Source organism: Thermobia domestica, chromosome 11 (assembly GCF_964235325.1).
Source record: "Thermobia domestica chromosome 11, izTheDome1.hap1.1, whole genome shotgun sequence".
NCBI lineage: Eukaryota > Metazoa > Arthropoda > Insecta > Zygentoma > Lepismatidae > Thermobia > Thermobia domestica.
The window spans coordinates 83,261,021-83,286,201 of NC_137464.1; the positions used below are offsets into that span (position 1 = coordinate 83,261,021).

The 25,181-nt window shown below is 36.3% G+C and overlaps 1 protein-coding gene across 6 annotated transcripts in view; it reads right to left on the reverse strand.

Annotated features, from left to right (window-relative positions):
• Window positions 1-25,181, reverse strand: part of LOC145664234 (L-asparaginase) — a 156,667-nt gene that overhangs the window by 64,891 nt on the left and 66,595 nt on the right. The window contains exon 2 of one of the 6 annotated variants that reach the window (XM_081730709.1): window positions 24,121-24,254. The exons of the other annotated variants lie outside the window; for them this stretch is intronic. Within the exon in view, the coding sequence (XP_081586835.1) occupies window positions 24,121-24,250 (130 nt within the window). The 5' untranslated portion in view covers window positions 24,251-24,254. The remainder of the gene's footprint in view (window positions 1-24,120; window positions 24,255-25,181) is intronic. 6 annotated transcript variants of the gene reach the window in all.

A 25,181-nucleotide genomic window follows, 5' to 3' on the forward strand; every position in this document is an offset into this window, starting at 1 on the left:
ATGAAAGCTTCCAAAGGTTTTTTTTTTTTTTTTTTTTTTTTTTTTTTACTTGTAGGACCTACATTAATGAAGAACTAACGTTAGGTGTTAATGCACTAAGAAGCACTAACGATTTCAGTAGAAGAGGTCATTAGTGCTTTTGATTTTGGCGGAAATTTGACGCAATGAAAAATTCCACATGAATCTCTTATGGGATTTTTGTGGCATATAATTGGCCATATCTACGTCAATAGTTAAGCATTAACGGAACTATGAGTGTTTTGCAGAAGCGCTAACTATACATTAACGAATGGACTTATTTTTTGTTACTGCTTGAAGTGGGAACCAAGTTCACGCTGGCCCGCAAAGGTTTCTTACTTGTAGCACCTACACTAATGAAGCACTAAACTTAGGTGTTGGTGCACTAGGAAGCACTAATGTTACAAGGAAAGAAAACTTTCGAAATTATCGTGAACTTAGCCCCCACTATAAGCACTAACGAAAAAATTAGTTTTATACGTGAGTGCATTGTTAGTACTTCTAGAAGATACAAATAGTTTCATTAGTGTTTCACCATTAGTGTAGAAATGGCCAATTATAAGTCTCAAAACTCCCATAAGAAACACATGGGAAATTATTCATTGTATCAAATTCCCATCGCATTCAAAACCACTAATTACCTCTGTTAATGCAATTGTTAGTGCATCGTAATTGCTTCTTAGAGCACAAACACCTAACGTTAGTGCTTCATTAGTGTAGGTGTTACAAGTAAAAAAACCTATGTGGAAGTCAGCGTGAATTTCGCACCCACACTTTAAGCAATAACGGAAAAAATAGTGCAATTTATTAGTGTTTCTATAAAGCACTAACAATTTCGTTAGTGCTTCACTATTAGTGTAGTTATGGCCAATTACATATCACGAGACTCACAATAAATTTAGGCAAATTTTTCATTAAATCAAATTTCCGCCAAATTCAAAATCACTAATGATCTCTTCTAGAGGGATCGTTAGTGCATTGTTAGTGCTTCTTAATGCATCTACACCTAACTTTAGTGCTTCATTAGGAAATGTGCTACAATTAAAATACCTTTTGAGGCCAGAGTGAACTTAGCGCCCCAACTTCAAGCACTAACTAAAAACTTAGTGCCATTCGTTAGTGCATTGGTAGTGCTTCTGGAAAACACTAACAGTTTAGTTAGTACTTCAATATTAGTTTAGTTATGGCCAATTACATGTAACGAAACACATAATAAATTTATGGGAAATTTTTCATTGCATCAAATTTCCGTCAAATTCAAGAGCACTAATGATCTCTTCTAGTGCAATCGTTAGTGCATCGTTAGTGCTTCTAGAAAACACTAACAGTTTCGTTTGTCCTTCAATATTAGTGTAGTTATGGACAATTACATGTCACAAAACTCCTATAAGAAATTTATTGGGAATTTTTAATTGCATCAAATTTCCGCCATATTCAAAAGCACTAATGATATCTTCTAGTGCAATTGTTAGTGGTTCTTAGTGCACCAACCCCTAACGTTAGTACTTCATTAGTGTAGGTGCTACAGACACAATATCTTTGGAGGGCACGGTGAACTTGCCCCAACTTCAAACACTAACAAAAAATTAATGCCATTCATTAGTGTATCGTTAGTGCTTCTAGAAAGCACTAAATGTTTGTATGGACTTTGATATTTCTGAAGTTGGCCCCACCAAAAATCTTGAATAAATCCCAAAAAATGGTAATGCTAACCTTAATGCTTAGTGCATTTAAGTGCACTAACTATGCAATAACGATTGTCTTTACCTGCATGTTTCTACCTCTATTTGTATAGAATTGATATTTCTGAAGTTGGCCCCATCTAAAATCTTGAATAAATCCCAAAATATGGTAGCACTAACGTCAGTGTTTAGTGTTTTAGTGCACAACGATGCACTAACGATTGCCGTTAACTCTATGTTCCTATCTCTATTTGTATAGAATTTGATATTACTGAAGTTGCCCATCCCACCGAATATCTTGAACGAATTCCAAAATATGGTAGCACTAACGATAGCGCTTAGTATGTTTAAGTGCACTAACGATGCACTAACGGTTGCCGTTAACCCCATGTTTCTATCCCTATTTGTATAGAATTTGATATTTCTGAAGTTGACCACCCCACCAAATTTTTTGAATAAATCTCAAAATATAGTAGCACTAACGTTAGTGCTTAGTGCGTTTAAGTGCACTAACGATGCACTAATGATTGCCGTTAACACTATGTTTCTACCTCTATTTGTATAGAATTTGATATTTCTGAAGTTGGCCCCTCCACCAAAAATCTTGAATAAATCCCAAAATATGATAGCACTAACGTTAGTGCTTATTGCGTTTAAGTGCACTAACGATTGCCGTTAACTCTATGTTTCTATCTCTATTTGTATAGAATTTGATGTTTCTGAAGTTAGCCCCCCACCAAAAATCTTGAATAAATCCCAAAATATGGTAGCACTAACGTTGGTGCTTAGTGCTTTTAAGTGCACTAACGATGCACTAACGATTGCCGTTAACCTCATGTTTCTACCTCTATTTGTATAGAATTTGATATTTCTGAAGTTGCCCCCCCACCGAAAATCTTGAATAAATCCCAAAATATGGTAGCACTAACGGTAGTGCTTAGTGTGTTTAAGTGCACTAACGATGCGCTAAGTTTTGTGAAAATCTGTCTGCATAAAGATGGGTGACGGGCTAACTTCATATGAAGTTGGCCCTCCACCAAAAATCTTCAATATCTCGTAAACGCTGATAGCACTTACGTTAGTTCTAAATGCACTAACGATGTGCAACGTTTGGTGTAATTTGGGAGAGGTGGGAGGGCCAACTTCAGACACGTAAAAAAATTTCGTTTGTACCAGCTCCGTTACAAAAGTATAAGAGTTAAAAGTCTGGGCTGTAGAAACGGAAACTCCCCCCATCAATTTCCAAAATTGTAGATTTTCCCAATCGTTTGTACTACGTGTGTAACAAAATGTACTGCAAAACTTTTGCTTTTACCACTTCTGTTAAAAAGACATAGAAGTTTTAACTAGGGAGCTGCCGTTTCTACAGCCCGCCATCTTGGAATTTTGAAACAAAACCTATGACAATCGTTTGTACTACGTTATTTCTGGAATGTACTGTAAAAATCTTCGTTTGTACCACTTCCGGTACAAAGATATAAAAGTTCTAAACTAGAAGGATGCAGTCTCCACAGCTCCATACTTTAAAACTTCAATACCTTTTTAACGGAAGCGGTACAAACGAAAATTTTTCCTGTACATTCCGGCACAAATGTAGCATAAACGATTGGAATAGGTTTTGTTTCGAAATTTCAAGGTTGTTGGCTGCCGTTTCCCCAGCCCCCACTTTAAAACTCATAACTTCATACCGGAAGTGGTACAAACGAAAATTTTTGCGGTACATTTCGGCACAAACGTAGCACTAATGATTAGCATACTTTTCTTTCGAAATTCCAAAGTTGGGGGATGCCGTATCCCCAGCACCCCACTTTAAATTATTGTAACGTTCTTCCGAAAGTGGTACAAAGGAAAATCTTTGCGGTACATTCCAGGTCAAACCTAGCAGAAACGATTGGAATAGGTTTCCTTTTGAAATTCCTAGGTGGGGGGGCTGCCGTTTCCCCAGCCCCCTACATTGAAACTCTTATAACTTCGTACCGGAAGTGGTACAAACAAAAATTTTTGCGGTACATTCCGGCACAAACGTAGCACAAACGATTGGCATAGGTTTTGTTTCGAAATTCCAAGGTTGGAGGCTGCCGTTTCTCCAGCCCCCCACTTTAAAACCCTTAAAACTTCGTACCGGAAGTGGTACAAACGAAAATTTTTGCGGTACATTCCGGCACAAACGTAGCACAAACGATTAGCATAGGTTTTGTTTTGAAATTCCTAGGTGGGGGCTGCCGTTTCCCCTTCCCCTCACTTTAAAACTCTTATAACTTCGTACTGGAAGTGGTACAAACGAAACTTTTTGCGGTACATTCCGGCACAAACTTAGCACAAGCGATTGGAATAGGTTTTGTTTCGAAATTCCTAGGTGGGGGCTGCCGTTTCCCCTTCCCCTCACTTTAAAACTCTTATAACTTCGTACTGGAAGTGGTATAAACGAAACTTTTTGCGGTACATTCCGGCACAAACTTAGCACAAGCGATTGGAATAGGTTTTGTTTCGAAATTCCAAGGTTGGAGGCTGCCGTGTCTCCAGCTCCCCCACTTTAAAACCCTTAAAACTTCGTACCGGAAGTGGTACAAACGAAAATTTTTGCGGTACATTCCGGCACAAACGTAGCACAAACGATTGGCATAGGTTTTGTTTCGAAACTCCAATGTGGGGGGGACTGGCGAAATGCACCTGGCTAGCTTAAACTGCCATAAATGAGCAAATGAAATGAGAGGGACTAGCTTAGACTAGCTCGGCACGGGTCAATTAAAACAAGAATAGCCCAAGATAACTTAGATTTCGTTGGCTTATTTATATTTTCTTAGCTTAGGCTGCTTATCTTGAATTGCCTTAGCTGAAGTTAGATTACTTTTGGTTAGCTCGGATTCTGTTCTTTTAACTCCGTATTTGTTGTATCTAGTAAGTCACCTTTAATTTTCAAAAAATTCCCTTCAGTGTTGCTTTTCTTTTCGTCTTGTATTTCTCTTATCGTGTACTGTAAGAACTTCTCTCTTATATATATTGCATTTAGTTTGCTTCTCCGTAACCAATCTGTTCAATAAACCTACACACTTTTTGTTAAGATGAACATTCCTATTATTCTTCAGACGAATTTCAGAAGCAGAAGAAAACTACGAAGTTTTCAAGTTATATTTCGCTTTAGGCATTTCGCCCTTATGTTGCGGTACTTCCGCAACAACTTTTATAGAGGTAATTGGTGAGTAGAAAAAAAATATTTCAAGTTATGTACCCATAGCCAAACTAATTCAATAAAAATTGATGTGTGAGTACTTAGGATTCTGAAACATATATTATTGGATAGCGCACATATTAATTCCTAATTAAAGTCTTCACCCGCCTACGGTAGGTTCCATAGTTTTGGAGCTATGGATCTTTAAAGTTCATTTTTCTTTTTTTTATGTTTTCGGCAGCCTACTACTCCGAAGGAAAGCATTTGCGTGCCCAGGTTGGTCTATACTTTTCGTCTTATCTTGGTGTCAGGAATCACCTCCCAAACGATGTCGGTGTTGTTTTGAAACATCCTGTATATCTGTCACTGCGACGCGGGCTACTTGTCTCAATCTCACACTACCGCACTCAAATTGGACAAAATAGTCAATGCTATACAGTGTTGCCACAGACTTAGCTCTGGAGTGGGCTGAAAAATAGTACCAAATTGAAACAAAACGGGCTGAATTCATTATTTTATACCAAAGTAATACATGGCATTATAACACGAAACTAAAAGAGGTAAAGTTCTACAATATTCGCTCCCCCCCCCCTCCAAGAGTCAGAATCAAGAAAGTGCTATTTTCAAAAATTAATTACTTCTATAATAGAGACCGTAAATTAAAAGGGAAAACAGTTACCATCTTCGGTATGTATTTTAAGGAAACTAAACGCGCCTCTATTTCAAAGTGACCAATAAACGAAAACGGTATTATGGTCAAATATATGTGCAACACATGCATTTACACGGGGCTGCAAAAATTTGTCGTAACTGTATTATTCAAAATAAATATTTCTTGTTGGAAACAGACTTCATAATTATGGTAGTTAAATTTACTAAGATGATCTTCTATTTGAATACTGCATTCTTAAATGATGTTTAGGTCGCATTAGTTTAAGGTCACATGGACAGTGCTAAAGCAGTAAATCCCAGCATGAATTGCTTGATACTCAAATACAATAACTCAATTCGCGAACAGTAGCGAACACGTGTTCAGTTTAGTTACCACAGTTTTGATATGAAAACTAGTCTTGTCTTTGTCACAAACAAGTTTCTTATCATTGAAGGTGAAAACAAGTTTTTTTTTTTAATTTAACAGGTGTAGAGAGAAAATAAAGAGATAAAGATAGTAGAACTACTTCTATTAGAATTGAAAAGTGGTATATTGAGATTGAAGCTCAATATTGAGTTATATAAAGAGGATTATCATCTTTCCTCTGCAGGTGTGTTTGCTGTATTTTTCACTAACATAATAGACTACTATTTTTAAAAAAAAAACAGCGAGGTTGTACTTGTAGAGGTAGACCTTTCTGAGTGCGAGTGTTCTTTCCCTCTCCTTAGTTATTCATGATAGGATAGCTTGCTTAAAATTGTTTGTTTTAAGATTTGTTCTTTCTGGAAAAAGACGGTATGTACTAAGAAGTGGATATCAACTAAATTCTTCTTTACTCCTGGAAAGGTTAGCTCTTGGGTCGCCCTGTTAATATAAACTACAACTAAATAACGCATCTGATTTGCTTTCGAAGAACAGGAGCTAAAGGAAAGCGAACGACCATCGGCAGGCGCTCAACGTCTAAAATTGCATATGTATATGCTATGGAATTCAGTTACATAGATCTTTAATTAATTACTTGTGAAGCAAGATAATGTTCCATTATCTCCAACCAGTAATAATAGGTCTACTTAATTATCCAGAAATATACGTAGAGATATGGATTAATAACTAGATCTAACGTTCACCTTATATTAACAATAGAAATCTATATATAGTACACAACATATATAACATCAATAGCACGATAGTCTCCGAACCATTCATCTGAAATTATCACAAGATTCTGCAGAGCGTAGAGAATGATGAGGGTAAACACATTAGTCCATCAACTCGAAGATTACTTTTAATATCATATATTAATCCTTTTAATTTATAATTCATCGCTTCATATTATCCCATATTTAATAATAGCAATAATACATAATTACTCCGTTGATTCATTCATATTGATTAAATCTCATCTTTCTTTATCATCATTTCAACTTATTTCACAATGTTTATTTAGCAAACTTAATATGCAATAACAATTGAATTAACGCATATAGATATTTCGGCGTTATAACAGCTAAAAACTGCATTAACAATTGTGCGATTGTTGACTGTGACTAACCTTTTACTCACAAGTTATTACCAGCTTCTACTGCACAAATGGCATAACATTAATCTTGATTATTTTAGGAACTGCTGCATTATAATATACCATAACATTTTTTAACTATATAAGCTACTTTCAAATGTAATGAAAATTATTCATGGCAGTAAAAAAAAGGTAAAATATGATTCGTAGGACGGGTATTATTTAAAACTTCATAATGTAACAAAAATAACACATTACAAAACTAGGAATCCTAAGGACATATATTCAGAATATAACTTTATTTTCTTCCATTCCCAATTTTCTTTCCTACACCGTGACATTTCAAGGAAGTATTATGGCTTATTGCTTTCATACCTTCTACAACACATAAGTATGATAAGATCATAATATAATATTTTTGCAAACTAATAAAGAACATAGAACAATAGATAATTAATAAATTAATATCACGAACAAATGAAAAAAACACTGAAAAACTGAAACGGAATGTACGGTATTTTGGGCCGTTACAAACTCGTGTGTTCAAAACACTTCAGTCAATCTGTTAGTGCTCACTTCGACTAATATAAACAATTTATGAGTATGTTCCATTGGCTAAAGAAAGAAACGCTAATCGTGAAATATTATGTTGAAATAATATTGTTAACGTGTTATGTACGTCGGGTTCTATGTCAGTACAGCCTTTATTTATTTGCTTTATCACAGCAGTCTGGCAGAGTTTTCTGGAGTTTTCAAAAATTTTAGCAAAATTCAATAATTCAGATTTAAAAATTTCATGCTCAACTATACATTTTTCAGCTATCTCCTGCAAAGCACCTTCTAGAATAGCCCCATTTAGTAAATCAGTAAATCGGCGAGGATCAAGACAAGAAGCATCAAAGATTATTTTTTGTTGTTTGTGAATCTATCATTTAATCTACCTTGGATTTCATCGAGCAATGGTCGAAACAGGGGCGAACCTAGAGGGGGTGAGGGTGTAACACCCCCCATTCAAACCTCATTCGGCAAATTCGGGATTCTGAGGATTTAACATTGAAACTTTGGAAAATGAAATGCAAGTAAACACGATTTTTACGTTTAATCAGATTCAAAATTGTATTAATCAAGAATAATTTATGGTTTCGGTAAGCCATATAGAAGAGTATTCGTCAAATTTACTTGAATCGAAGGAAAAGCTCGTAAAATCATTATGCGATCTGTTCGATTTAATTATTTCAGGAAAAGTCCCCTTGGAAGTTCGGCCATTGTTTTTCGGAGCCAGAGATACTGCTCTTAAAAACAAATGTGGTGGAATTAGACCTATCGCAGTTGGTAATGTCTGGCGCAGAACATCAGCCAAAATTATATGTTTCAGAACACGGGAGCATTTTAAGAACTTTTTGTCTCCCCACCAACTTGGTGTTTGTATTCCCTTATATATATATATATATATATATATATATATATATATATATATAAACACTAGTTTGGGATTTTACATGTTCGGACACATTTGCTCATTCAAGCTTCCCACTGACTATTATGAATGCTGGAGAAGTTGCTAGACGTAGAGAGGCAGAAAAGGAAACGAAATACAACAATCTCCTCGACAAATTTATTTTTGCTCCAATAGCCATCGAGACCAGTGGGGCATGGAATTCTAGAAGCCTTGATTTTATCAGAGAGGTAGGCAGACGCATATCTATTGTTTCTGGAGATGTTCGTTCAGCATCCTTCTTAAAACAACGTATATCCATTGCGGTCCAACGAGGCAACGTTTCGTCAGTTCTTGGTACGTTGCCACCTGGAAGGGAACTGGAGGAGATATTTCTTCTCTAGTAGAGTAAAGCGGGGCAAAAGGCCGCACTTAATGTTCAGCGGGGCAAAAGTCCTTCAGTTAATGGGTAAAGGGACGTATAATTGTGTTTGATAATATCATAATGTAAAATGCAGACTTTTTTCCATTACAAACTAAAGTAAATTAGCGATATCAATGTTACCTTAAAATACTAAAACTATTTCATATGTTTGTATCTGGTAGTTTCATAATTGATTTGAAACATTAATAAATATTTGTTTTTATGTAATAACAGAAAAAATTCAAAATTCTGTCAAAATTTGACATTTCAAAATTTGAAGTGATGGAATGATTGTTGGTGGAGTTGAAACATTTTAAAATTTAGAAAAATAAATGAATACAATTGTTATTTAGATTGATAAGACATATTATTGTTACTTGCATTGTCTATTAGAATAAATATTGATATTTCTCATTAAAAAAATAAAAAAAATCGTCAAATTTATTGCCAATTCGGCAATTACGCTTTATATTTTATTAACTTTTTCATTCCGTTAATATACACTGTGAAATAGTTAGCCAAATTCACATGTTTTTCGGGATTGGTCAGGACTATTTAAAATTACTTCTTTAAAACAGAAAGGTATAAAAGTAACTAATCTTATTTTCGATGTTGAACCCGAAACAGAAATGTTCGTTTCCATTCGTCAAATATGAAACAGTTCGTCAAATACACATGATTGTCAGGATTTATTAGTACAATTTTAAGCTTACTTCTGTTACAACTAAACCTGCTATATCGATAGCTAAGGCCGAACGTTGATCCACGACCCACTGACCCACCCAGAAAACTTGACCCACTTGACCCACTGACCCACTCCATCTCTGGTCTGTCCTATTCATACATTATTGTCAATCAGCCGTGCTACCATTTATTTCTGTGTAAGATATTTTCACTTTCATGCTTACACTGTTCACTTCTCCCCAAATTACTCTATATACGTTTGTATTAGAAATGCCAAAAATTTCTGGAATCCGGATTGCGGAAAATTTATTTTTCGGAATTGGAAATTTCACTTTCCAGATTTCAAAAAAACTCCGGAATTCAAAAAAATCCGGAAATCTTCCGAATTCCGGAATTTTTCCGATTTTACTTTCCAGATTCCGGAAAGTAAAAATTCCTGAATTAACTATCCTAGTTTATATATTAGTTCGAAGATTCAGAAGAGAGAAAATGGCTCCTGATCCTACTAACACACGCCCATGTCATTTCATTTTTAATCTCTTCGTTTCTTCCCTTTAGTTTGTTTCGTCATTTATCAAAAGATTAGAATTATATAAACATTTTTTTATTTAATTATTTGGCAACATTTCTATGCTGTAGACTGCATTGTTTACAAAGATTGCAAAGCTTCGTGAAAAAGAAAATAAACTTAAAGAAAGAAGTTTATATCTATAATCGGATATAATTGGGTGAACACAGGAACATATTCTTGTTGTATAAGGTAACCAAGAAAGTTCTGTCGCTTTTTTACCCACCACCTTCGTGCATCGATATGTCACCTACGACGTAACTGGAAGATCAAAAATAGTCCCCATAAGCATCGACAACCTTTTGCCAACGTGCTCGAAGGTCATGGATTCCATCGCGGTAGAAGTTGGTGGGCCGAGAAGCGAACAAGATATCAAGAGTATTTTGCACCTCTACTAGGGATTTGAACTGGTGTCCCCTAAGGTGATTGTCAAAGGAATGGAACAGGTGATAATTGGACGGTGCAATGTTCAGGGAGTATGGTGGCTGCAATTATGTTTCAAATCCAAGGTATAGAATGGTGTCCCAGGTCATATTAGCCACGTGAGGCTTAGCAGGAGGATTCCTTTGCGATTCAGAAGTTCTGGCTCCAGAGTTTTGAGTTTTTCTTGAACAAGGCTCAACTGATCACAGTAAACAGTTGCATTGATGCTCTGACCAGCTGGTAGCAATTCCAGATGCACGATGCTGCGAGCAGTCCACTAAACACACAGGAGGACCTTCTGGTGCAAGTCTGGTTTCGGCTATTTTGGAACAGATTCACAGGATGCTAACCAATGATGACGGAGCCATGGAGCTTCGTACAGGACTCACTTTTCATCATATGTCAACACCCTGTCCAGAAGGCTCCTTCCTCAGATGAGACAGCAAAGGAACACATGTGTCTGCTCGCGTTGCCTTCTGGCCTGGAGTCAAATCATGTGGGACCCATCGACCCAACTTGTAGTGTTTCCAAGTTGATGAAGGTGCTGCCGAATGGTTTTCCCACTCACACTAAATTGTAGTCCCAGTTCCTCACATGTCTGGCCACTGTTCGCCTCAATTGCTGCCTGAAGATCTTCATTTTGTACGTGTGTTGGTCTTCCGGCACGTGGTGCGTCTTCGAGTGTTTCGTCACCGTCCTTAAACTTGTTAAACAACCGCTGCACTGTCCGCGTAGTCACGACACCCTCACGAAAGGCCTGGCATATCTTTCGTCCCGCTGCAGTGGCGTTTGACCCCAATTTCAACTCGTACAGCGTACACGCCCTTATGAAGCTCTGTGGAGGTCCCATGTTCACTCTCCTTACGCAAGTACACGGTGTAACTGAACTGTCACCTGAGCTAGGTAGTATGTTGGATATACCCACAACTTCAACTGACCTTCGTCTTATCTCCATTTGGATTCAACTCATGGTGTGAGGGCCAATTGAACACAGACCACCACAAAAAGCGACAGAACATTCTTGGGTATCTTTATATATTGGGCTGCATATCTTACCGCTACATAACTGCTGGCAACCGAAGAAATTCTAGTTTGTAAACCAATCAAGATAGCCAGCTTCGAACAGAAAATGGGATTGAAAAGTAATGAATGTTGTACAGACACTTTTAAAATTACAGAATACACTACAAGAATACAAAAGTGATACTTGAATAAGGTCATAAAAAGAAAAAAAAACTGACTTTTATGCAGAAAGTCCGTCCCAAAAGGACTGTTCATTATTATTATTATTATTATTATTATTATTATTATTATTATTATTATTATTATTATTATTATTATTATTATTATTATTATTATTATTATTTATAATTCCCACGTACGACTGAAGAAGAATCCGTTAAAAAGCCAGTGAGGATAGCCACCTGCAATATGCGAACCATGATCATCCAACTGAGAAGCACGATTCTTTATCCGTTTTCATCTACGTTCCAGGCGTTGAACCCACAGTCTTACTTCAAATTTTAATTTATCTTTTTGTCAAACTATTTCCCAACATTGTTATATTTCCTAATGACTTTGTTTTTGGAACTTTGGTCAACTTATTTGCACAATAGTTAGGTTACTACAGTCTTAGGTGAAAGTTTACATACACATTTCCTACTTGACACTTTTTTTTCTTCTTTTTAATCACTTAGTTCTAAAATGATGTAATTTCGCCATGAAGAATACAACAGAAAGGGCCGGTTGCGTACCCATTTTGGGAGTGATGCCAAATTCTTTATCACAGCACATGTTCTAATAAAAATAATAATAACAAAAATAAAAAGAGATCTGATGTTTTTTGTGATTACGTGTTGGCCTGAGACCAACAGATTCCGTAGAAAGGATCAAAGGATGCACATTGTTTAGATGTCTCTTTTGTTCATCAGTCAGGAATCAAAATACAGGGTGTTTCAAAATTAATATTGAAGTTTTAAGGCTTTTAGGCAGTGGTCGAAATGAGACGATATGCGGTGGTATGCCATACCGCCTCTGGTTTTTCAGTAATGAGGACATACCGTCTCTGGTTTTTCAGTGATCAAGACAATATTTAAATAGCCGGTATGCTGAGTCAAAATCGTAATAAAACATACCGCCTCTATTTTTTTCCACTTCGAACACTGCTTCTTAGTATTTGTTACATTTAACGTACAATTATAAATACGTAATTCATCAAATGAAAGAGCAACTGGGTTTTTGGTACAAATGTTCAATAGGAGTACCATTCGTCACACGGCACACATCAAATCGATAGGCGAGAAAGGTCCATAAACTTTTCCCCGAGATATGGCATAAAACACATTCAATTTAGGAGAGTCTCGTTGCAACTGTACCATCTCGTGGGGATTTGCTGACCCCAGATAACAATATAATGAGTGTTCACATCGACACTTAGATGAAATGTCGATTCATCACTGAAGACGACACGATTCAGAAAATCTTCATCATCTGCAACATTTCAACAGACATGTAAACCGTAGTCTGTAGGCTTTAGAGTTTGTTGCAACTACAAATGATAAGGACGTAGTTGTAAGTGTCTCTTTAAAATTCTCCACACAGATGGTTGCACTGTAACTACAGATTCAGTCTTTGCAAAATGTAAAACACAAAAGCTTTATGCTCACTGGTCGCCACCTTTGCTACTAGAGCTTTCTAACGGCAAAGAGAGAGGAGACAGTGCATACGCATGCGTGCGTACAAAAATGTTTGCGTTGCTCTTTCATTTGCTATGTTATTTATAATTTTAATTTAATTGTAATACATATTACAAAGCCTTAAAACCTTTATATTAATTTCGAAACACCCTGTAAAACCTTTCATAGGCTAAATAAAAGGGAAGAAACAGTACTGGTAAGTGTGATAAAAATGAAATGAATTCTTTTTACCTTAACGTTCAGCACTTATATCTTTTAGAACTTTTGAAATACTCTATAATTATCCACTTCATTCGGTTATTCTCATTTGGTTTAATAGCGCAGGAACACAGTCGAGAATTCACTAATTTACTATTGCATAACAGTGTTTATATTTTTAAAATCCACTTTTTTTTAAAAAAAAAATCCTCTACAAGGAAAGAAAATAAATTAAATTTAAAATTTCAGTTTAACATCCGCGATTATGCACTTTAGGATGAGGGAGAGATTCTTAAAGTAAGTGAATAATAATGGAAGAATTGGTGGAATGACAAAGTGGAAGGAAACGGGAGTACCACAAGAAAACCTACGGACCAGGACCAGATTAATCCATCTGGAGGCTCAGGGCTAAAAAAAAAATGTGGTCCTTGCGACTTCGCCTAATACTTTTCTGTGAAAGTATAGTAGGAACGTTAAGGGAATATGTTTCATATTTTTAGTCATATTTTATTTTATGATGACGATCTTTATGATGATCTTCGTGATTCTTCTTTAGATAGCCAGTTGAGATTTTGATCCGAGTAGAGGCCCCTGTACACCTGAAGGTCTGGAGCTACAGCCCCTCTAAGCTCCCCCTTTAATCCAGCCCTGCTACGGACACGATGTTGTCCACCACAAACTTACGTTCTAGGAGTCGAACCAGGGACCCCACGCACTAGGGCAGAAGTAAGTGTTCTATCACTGAGCTACCATGCCCTCCTATAACAAAAGAAAAAAAACGGGTAGAAAAAAGAGTAATGGTTGCATTTGCTAAAATAAAATGGCCATGTCTCGACACCCCTTAGGATTAGAGACAGGTATTTTAGAGGTATAAGGCCATAGGCCAAAAAAAAAAAAAAAAAAAAAGGAAGGTCTCGGAGCGAAGTTAGGGATGCGCACGAGACAAGATGTGTGGCTGTCTCGTCTCAAAAATGTGCTCTAAAAGTGATGTCTCGACTCGAAAAATGTATTTTTTCTATTGGAAGAGCCATGTCTCGATTCGAATTTTGTCAGAGAAATCCTGTCTCGACTCATCTCGTGCGCATCCCTAAACGAAGTCCTCAGCTTGCGAAGGTCTCAGAGCGAAGTCCTCAGCTAGCTGAAAGCCATTGTCCATATAAACGCAAGGTCTAACAAAAGGATTTCATTTTTTCCCTTTATAAACAGTTTATTAGTACATTGCCCACAATCTCTTCACACACTCTCAAAACCCATGGTAGCATACTTCAAATCAGTAGCGAAGCGGAGAGGGGCGGATTGCCCCGAGCGACAAACTACAAGGGGCGACATATATGAGGGAGTCAAACTTTAAAGAGATGAAATTCTGATTTTTTTCTATTTGCAAAATTCTAAAATTAACCCCTATGCTTATTCTTCTTATTATTATTATTATTATTATTGCTACCTATTATTATTATTATTATTATTATTTGTACGATACAAAATTCTATGCCTTAACGAAAATTTAGATAGGCTATATTAGTTCCTAAGTGAAGTCTTAACACGACTATAGTAAGTCCCATAGTTTTGGAGCTATGGACCTTTAAATTTCATTTTTTCATGTTTTCGTCAGTCTATAACTCCGAAAGGAAGCATTTGTTCACTCAGTTTGGTCTATGCTTTTTGTTTTATCTTGGGTCAGGAATCACCTCCTAAGCGTTGTTGGTGTTGTTTTGAAACACCTTGTATATATATAGTATATATACTACAGTTTAGCTTGAATTAAGAAATTGCCGTTACTGGTTTTACTTCACTCTAAAATGAGGAAACGGTAATGTCTTATGGTAAGTGAATAATCACAAACTTAAGACATGTGTAACATTTACGATATTTTTATTTTGAAATGATACGAATGCGAGAAAGCAACGCAAAGTACCGGAAGAAATGGAAGGGAAAGTAGGAAAATGAAAACCGGAACCAGAGTGCATCACTGAAGTATTTTTCTTCAGGAACTGGAGCTAGTCAAAACCAAAGTTCTAGCTAGTGGAAGTGCAACCGGTATTGACAATTGGAAGATCTAACTCATGCTAGTCAAGAAAGAGAATCTGAACGTCCAAATGATTTTAATGACCCAGAGAGAACGTCGATCACAGAAGAAATTGTAGTTTCCCGGATCTCAATCAAGACAATCGCTCAAATTCAGATGACTCGGAAGAAGATGAAGTTGCTCAAGCATCTATCATTGACTTAAAAGATGTGGGTGAATAGCCAACCGCAATTGACGATAACCTGAGGATGCTACTTGTTCGTCAAGTGTAGTTCAACATACGGATTACGATTTTGATAATATTGGTCGTCAAGAAATTTTTAACTAAAGGCGAAACGAGAAGGTTAATCCGGGATTGGGTTTTACTATACTCTACCAAATGAAAAGAAGATTCTGCGTTCGTGGATGGTTTACTCTCTTTCAAAAGAAACTCTGTTCTGCTTTTGCTGCAAATTATTACCACCTGTAAGATCCGGAATTTCTGTGTTTAGCTCGGCAAACGGCTTCAGTAAGTTGATGAAGTTAAATCCGAAAGTGGCAGACTGCGAGTTCAGAGCAGCTCATTTCAACAGTTTTGAACGAAAAAAAAACTTTGAAAATCCGAACAAACCGACAAAAGACAATCAAGGATGAAGCTCTAAAGGTTATTGTAACAGAAGAGGAAAGCCAGGAAGATAGTCTTATACGAATGCTCGACGTAACCAGGTTATTGGCTAAATAAAACTTAGCACTTGGAGGACATCGGGAAAGAGTTGAAGAGACTGTCGGCGGCGGAAACTTTTGGAGCTCGTGACTATATTTTGGGAAAATATGATTCGGTCACTGTGAACACTTTACAAAGGTCAGATACAGAAAATTATGACAGTTTTCTTCTTGTCATGGAACATTAAGAATCCCTTGGGAGTTAAATTATGAGGTGATCCATCCAAGGAAAGTGATAGAAATTAAGAACTTTCGTCTTTAACGTTCATATCTATACAGAATCGGTTTCCTGCAATCCATTAAGCGTCCCAACAATACATTCCATATCCATTCTTAACTCTTTACTAAACTTGCAAGTGATATAAGTCCACTACAACTTCCGGTTTCAATGATCATAGAGCAAAACCGATGAGTGAGAAGTGGCTTTTTAGAAAGATTCTAAGAAATGATATACCTACTACCTTCTCTCTTAATTTTCCATTAAAGCCGGAAGTGGCAGCAATTCACCACTTCCGGTTGAACGTTGATTCTATAGAGTAAAAACGGTAAAAAGATAACGAGAAGCGGTTTTCTATAATCAATTAAGCATCCCACGAATATATTCCACATCCACTGTAATCTCTACTAAAACCGGAAATGGTTCAATTCCCAGTAGGCGCTAATGTGGTTCGGAACTTAAGCTGTGAATAGACCCTATCCTCATATAGACCCTAACCTTGAGTTCAAAGGAACGTTAAGTTGTAAAATTAACCAATAAGTCGCCAGAATTAAAACCTTTCAATTACCAAACAATATACCTAGGTATACTGAGGGGCTATTTACATAATAGCGCAGTGGTTCTCAATATTTTTTGATTGATGACACAATTTACTGAACGTCTAGGACATCGCGACACATTTGTTTGATATTTTTATTATAAATAATAATAATAATAATAATAATAATAATAATAATAATAATAATAATAATAATAATAATAATAATAATAATAATAATAATAATATAGGGAAACCAATTAGTTTTTATAGTGACTCTATATAGCACTGAGCATTATTGCTACGACTGAAAGTGTTGACTGGTACAGTTTGTCTCGATTTTAACTAATTAGTATTAAATTCTTCATGATTTTTAATTCTAAAATTTCGCGACACATCTTATAGGGGACTGTGTGACACACCAGTGTGTCGCGACACATCGGTTGAGAACCACTATAATAGCGTGTTATTACCCACATATCACAATATGTTCCAAAGGTTTCATACATTTCTCGTGATATTCACACTCACAGTAGAAACTTTAAGCATAATGAAAACATCCATAGGATTGAACTTGAATTTCAATGGGATGTTCCCAGTGGCGTATTTACGATTTTGTTTCGGGAGGGGCTTTGCTAACTTTCAGGGGGGGCTTTGCCTGGAAATGTGAAAATTCTGCAAGATATTTCATTTATTTTACTATACTAAGTAAGATTTCGTGGGGGGCTTAAGCCCGGAAGCCACCCCCTAAATACGCCACTGGATGTTCCCGTCACGAGACAGCATTAATGTCTTGGAAAAACGCAAGAAGTACTATTTTCAAGACATGAGTGAACACCTGTATTTCTACAGGACGTCCATTGATATGCACTCACATAAATTATGGAAAGTCGGTGCCGTTACGCATAGCATAATTTGGCAATATAAAACATAAAAACCATTAAAATATGATGCATGTCTAACGATAATATATCTTCGGTTCTTCACGATTCATATTTTTAGAAAACAAAAACTGAATATGTGCAGTATAGATATGTCAGAAATAAATAAATAAAGACACCAGAAAGTGTTTCTCAGGAAATCAGTTTTGAGGAATGCTACTCTCAAAGGTCATAGCTACTGTTACTAGAAAAAAAGAGGACAAGGTTTCCACAAACAACGTTAAATTCCTGATTATCTTTTCGTTATTCCTTCACATAATCTTAAATGTAAATCATGTTTGGTTCTCCCTTCAAGGACTTCTGCCAGAGGGTAATAATATTCGCTCACAAACTGATTACTGACAAATAGGCCTATGTTTTTTTTTTCACTTTTTAATAAAAGTGAAAACAACTTATGGTCAACTGATTTCTTACGAATAGCATGGAGTAAGCTGTCTTATAATAAAAAGGAGAGAAGACGAAAACTACTTATTACTAATATCTCATTTCATTTGACCTATCACAAATACTTTCACTTTAGACATAATCAGCAATGTGAAATGACCTCAATATATATGCCAGTCTCAATAAAAGTTACGAACCGACAAATAAATTACAATATAATGTTAATCCTGCTTTATTACTAATAGAAGGTTAATTAAGTTTTACTGAAAAAAATCTTGACGCGAAAAGTAACAAAGTGAAAACTTCAACACAACTAAAGAACTTAATAATACTTCTAAATTTTTCTGGGGGGGGGGGGTTCGCGGTGGGTCAGTGGTAGAGCGTTCATGTCTACTGTATGGGGTCCTTGGATCGATCCCCGCTCGCACCAAGTGGATCTTGTGGTGAACAATCACCGTGTGCGTGGGTTCTCCGGTTTCCTTCCACTTTCTTCATTCCACCGTTTCCTTCATTTGTCATCATCACCGTCTCCTTCAGCCTTACCGGCATAATCGTGGGACGTAAAACTTATAGATTTCTAAATTTTTTCATATGTAGAATTATTGAACAATGCTTTTACTACCTTATTATATCTACTAACAGCATTTTGAACAAAGCTTTCTTTTTTTCTTTTTTTTTAAAAAAAAGTTTTCAGTTTTTCACCAACAGATGGTTAGCGTTTATGTCTTCTGTGCGGTAGTCACTGATTTGATTCCAGTGGAAGTTCATGCAATTCGTATCTCACAGTAAATTGGAGATTTATGTCTCATGTTGCTTTCGTCCTTACAAAAATTAACGTCTCGTTCCTTCCATGATCCTATCCAGGAAAGGTTTAGGGGAGGTCGGACCCCACTAAATTTTTGCTGCCCCCCTAAACTTTTCACGGTAGACTTGCAAATGATTCGATCGGGTCCCCCTTACATTTTTGTACGGTTCATTCCCGTTGTGCCTACTTCCCGTTCTGCCTACAGACCCTCCAGCACTTTAAAGAAAATATTTTTAATTATCTTATCTCTAGGCAGAACGGTAATTCCCGTTGTGCCTACTTCCCGTTGTGCCTACTCTTTCGAGACGGGGAATTATGTGCAGGGAGGAATTTTTGTAGGGAATATTTCTTTAGTATTTCTAAAAGCTTCTGTAAAAACAACCACCACCTCTACAAGTTTCATCATACATGGAAAATTGGTTGACTCAGTTGCAAGAATGTTAGACATTGTATGTGAAACAAACATTAAAAAAAAAAAAAAAAAAAAAAAAGATCTAATATCAAGCAATTTCAGAACAAAATTTTATTTGGGTTTCCAGTAGTTTACCTCCAGCATGCTAAGACTTGCAGTACTAAAAAATGCCACAGTTCACATCCCCAAGACATGTCTGGCCAACTATTAAACAAACAACGCAAGAGGATGCATAAGGCGGCCTTTAAAAAGAGTGTTTGTCTCCATCATATCTCTTTCCTCGAATTGATTGATTCAGTTGCCAGTAACCCGTTTGACATTGTATCTGAAACGAACACGAAACAGACTTACACAGTAGCCAATCACCTTCAAGAGTACCAAACTGAAACAAAATCTTATAAATCCCTTTCCCTCCCCGATTATCTGACCTTTTGATTTGAGTTGAAACTCTACAAAAACATTCAATTATGATATTTGTATTTTGTATTCCTGCTATTTACATTGACAATATAAATATGAAAATAGAAGTATGTATGATATTATGGCATATAGTATAGAATCACGTATAGAAGACAAATCAGCTGATAAGGTGATGCCGAAAAAGTAATTTTAATGTAGGAGACTAAGACCCTTTCTTAAGGGCCCCCTTATGCATCCTGTTGCATTAGCCCTATTTGTTTAATATATGGCCATCAAACATGTCTTAAGGATGTGAACTGTGGCACATTTTACGTACTATGAGTCGTAGCACGTTGGAGATGAAATACTGGAAAACTGAATAAAATTTTGTTGTGAAATGACTTGATATTAGACCGAAATAAGTTTATTTTCTTGTAACTGAATCAATTACAATATAAGTACGACATATTGCGTGTAATACAGAATCATGTATAGCGGACAAAGCACCCTCTTTGTGATGTAGAAGACAAAGGCTTTTTTTAGAAAAAGAAAAGAGACCGAATTATGCATCTTCTTGCATTGTTTGTTTAATATATGGCCAAATATATTTTGAGGATGTGAACTGTAGCACCTATTACGTACTGCGAGCCTTAGAATGTTGGAGATGAACTACTGGAAAACTGAATAAAATTTTGTTGTGAAATGACTTGATATTAGACCGAAATAAGTTTATTTTCTTGTAACTGAATCAATTAATTTTCCATTTCTCTGTAAGTATTAAAAAAAAACATCTCTACTAAAGTAGACGTGAATAACGCTGCTAATAACAAAACTGTACCTAGTCATTTTTTCTGAGAAGAGCAAGTAAGATAACATTTAAAATATATGATGAAATTTAAAGGAATAGTTATTCTTCTTACAGAATCTATTAGAATTACTAAAGAAAAAATCCCTAGAAAAGATCCCTCCCTGCACAGAATTCCCCGTCTCGAAAGAGTAGGCAGAACGGGAAGTAGGCACAACGGGAATTACCGTTCTGCCTACAGATAAGTTCATTAAAAATATTTTCTACAAAGTGCTGGAGGGCCTGTAGGCATAACGGGAAGTAGGCACAACGGGAAGACACCTTTTGTACTGGCTACCGCCTGGTTAATTCGCTTAAAAAAAAAAATACCTATCATAACATCCTAGCTGTTTAGATTCATTCTCCAGAAACAAGAAATTGTTTGATCACATACAAAGTGATCCATATTTAGAGTATAATTTGACATAGTTCATCCAATATCGCGAAAACGGTTGAACAGCTTGAAAAAATCTTTCGGCTATAGCTTACTACCCATCTCCAACTGGACTTTTATGATGTCACTTTAATCAAAATCCGTGTCCTAAGGGGGAAGAAGGGAGTCAAAATTTATGTGGAAAATTTAGTTTCTCACAATCTTGTCAAGTTAGAAAGATGAAATTTGGTATCTAAACTCTTCATTAAAAATAAACAAACCCATGATTAGCATTCTTCATTCTCCTTAAGCTATTCATTATTAAAATTAAAAATAAAATAAAATAAAATAAAAACGGAGTGAGCTTAACGAACAAAATTAATACATTTCGTTTAAAGTAGTTCCATTCTATTTGCTTATTTAATATTTTGTCAACAGGACCGCGCTCTCTAGTGCCGGATATATGTATAACCTAAACAAGCTATAGTTCAGAACCCCACTCGCTTGGGGAGCCCAAAAACATTAAGCAAACAAGATAGAACGCACATACAAGAATGGTGTTTTGAATTTTATGAAGCAAGTAATAGGGCTCTATTTCTCAGCTCCACTTGTAATGAGGTCCTTGTTACCCAGCCCTGCTTATAATGGAGCCATTGTTTCCCAGACCTGCTTGTAACGGGCCCTTTTTTTCATTTAAGTATCCATTAGGCCAATAAATTAAAATATAGCATATATTCAAACCTTAAAAAAGCGACATTTTGTCGTTCAAAAAGAAAGCTTGACTTATAAAGGCACCCTAAAACTTGACGTATAAAGGACGCCCTTTCAATAGCTTAGGGCCCCATCAAACCTAAATCCGGTGCTCTCCTTCATTTAAGCTTGCCACAATCAAGGGGTATCTATTTTAAAAGAAAACTTACGTACTCCAGGTGATACGATACGAACATGAATGTATAAATCAACCATGGAATAAGTTCACGAAATCTCAAAATCAATACGCAAAAAATCTCTTAAATGAAGCAAAAAGTTATCTGAGCCGATTTAAGTAAAGTGTCTATTATTAGGGGCCCCGGAAGTAATATATATTTCTTAAAGTTTTAGGTTGTGATAAGTTCTAGGTAAGTTTTAGATTGTTCTTCAATTGTGAAGCATGAAACGCCATTTCCAAAAGAAGTTGAAATAATTTAAAATGCTGCCGCTGCTGCTCCATCATCTCAACAAAATATATTTCTCTAAGATGAAGCATAAATATAATATGGAACCTATTTCAGTAAAACGCCAACTTAAGCCCATAGAAGTAATTTTTTTTATTAAGCTTTTTAATTCTAGAGGGGGCCAAATTTTATTTTAAATTTATACAAGGGCTGGTTAAAAAATAACGGAATTAGCAACCCTGTCAGTTAGTATACGTAGAGCAGTGGGGAGCCCATGCGCGCAGAGCAACCTTGAACTTTCGAGAAGTGAATGATATACATCAGTTGCTGCTCTCAGTTGGGTGTTTAGTCTGTAAGCAGCGATTGAATAGAAAGGTGTGGAATCATGTTGCCGCAAAAATGGCAAATGTGAAAATTGAACAGCGCATTAACTTGAAATTTCTTTGTGAAATTAAAGAAATCATGGAGTGTGTGTGTGAAACTGTTGCAGAATGTGTATGGTGTCACGCTTCAGCAACAGACGTGGGTACAATGATGATGATGATAAAAGACCGGGTCGTCCTGTCACATCAACAACAGAGGAAAATGTGGCAAAAGTGGCTGACATTATCCAGAAAGATCACAGGATCAGCATTCGAATGACAGAAGACGTAGTGGGCATAGATGAAGAGTCTGTCCGAACAAATTCTGAATGATTATTTGAAAATGCGCAAAGTTTGTGCTAAAATGATACCAAAAAACTTACGCAGGAGCAGAAAGACTTCTGAATGGACATGTGCAGTGACATAATGGAACACCTGGAAGCGAAACCAAACTTATTAACAAAAATCGTCACTGGTGGCGAGACGTGGATCTTTCAATATCATCCGCAAACTGCAATCAATCCATGCACTGGAAAACTCCCTCATCACCGCAAATGAAAATAGCACGCAAGAACAAACCGAAAATGAAGATAATGCCCACTATGTTCTTTGATATCAATGTTCTGCTCTTGACTGAATGGGTACCATCAGGTCAGACAGTGAATAAGCAGTATTATCAACAGGTTTTGATGAAGCTGCGAGAATGCGTGAGAAAGAAAAGCTCACTCTTTTGGAAGAACAATCAATGGATTCTGCATCACGACAATGCTCTTGCGCATACTGTTTTAGGGAACTCAAGGAAACTCATTTTCATACTGTGGAATAGGTGAAAGAGAAAACGGCAGGATTTTCACAATTGCTTCTAAATGTAAACTGTGTGCAAACGCGTATAGAGAGGAGAGGGGAGTACGTTGAAGAAGATCTCATTTAATTTGTAAGTTTGTGACAATAAACCGTACTTTTGGCACCAGTCCCGTTATTTTTAGTCAGAGTCCGTGGGCCCAAATCTATTTTAAGTTTATATTTTACGTAATAGAAACCCAACTCCATATTTTTCTAGGGGTACCCTAATATTAATAATTATCCGCTCAGCAAAGTTCCAACTTATGGCACTATTTGACAACATTATCTTCACAAATTTTGGGTGTCCCCAATAGCTACTTTGCTTGTTCGAAAAAAAAAAAAAAAAATCAGGTGCGGATATTATATGTTAATCCCCCCTAATTATGAAATGTACACTGATTAAAATAGAGTTTTAAATTATTTTCATGTTTCTCTAACATGTGTTCCAGATTTCCTAAGCATTTTCTTTCTTTTAGGGAGTACACACTTGGAGTCAAATTACACATAACAATTCATTTAATATACATTGACGTTCAATATATATCCAATTGTGACGCTACATTTTTACAGTACGTGCTGTTAATATGATTTTAAATGAAAGGAAATTGATCACAATTCGAAACTCTGTGGGCATATCTAAGTCTAAATTTACCTCCGTTTCCATTTCGCATCATCCCTATTGTTCCTCCGGTGTAAAGTATCAGAACTCTCAACTCAATTGATGGGTCATAAAGTTTATCTTCTGCATACACTTTATGGAGAGCTGCGATTTTGGAACTCATTTTGCTGTGGAATACAACAGTTTATGTAACACTCAGAAGGATAAAGCCAGATGCTGCGAGACGGAACAAAATAAACTCTCTCCACATGTCGGAGATGAAAGCACGTGTGTGAGCTTACTGCCGGGAGGAGGGGGAGATAGCAAAGCAAATATCTTCCTGCCATCTGTTGGTAGAATTGATAACTGTATAAAAACTTGAACTAATTGAAGTTTCGCAGGTCACAGTAAGTCACCTCACGACTAGTATTTCGACCGGTTCGCGCCGGATCGACCGAACCAATTGTTATAATTTCTTCTGTTTCCCGAACTTGTTAAAATTGTCTCTCCACATCTAGATACAATATTTACGAAAAAGAAAGAAATCTCTATTACTATTATCTGTTCCTTCTGATCTTTAAACTGTGATAAACAAAACCATAGGTAACTGAAACATGCTGATTTGCTGTTGGCTTACCGACGCGGGTAATCCTCGGTATTCCTCTGCAAATAGTTCACTATTTTTTAATTATTACTTTTATTGTGAAATAACCATACAAAATTATGACATTATCATAAATGACAAAAATATAATAGGCCTACAGCTTAATTAATATTGCCAGCCATTATGCTTATTGAAATAATTACAATAATACATCCAAGCATGCGGAGCTATTGTAATGCTAATTCGACTGTGTAGGTGTGTTCTGTACTTCTGCTACAAGCACTTCGCATGATACAAGATTCTTAAATACACTTGTAGCCTACAATTTTCTTTTCCCTGTGCGAGACTGGGAATAATGCATCATTAGTCAATCACTTTTTAAACAGCGGAAGACTTGGGCGCTCGAAGGGGGGACAGGGAGGCCCGGCACCCTGGCTGACGAAAATGTATACGTAATACTGTATAGCAAACCAAATACCAGACGTAATATAGCAACCAGGGAGATGGCCCC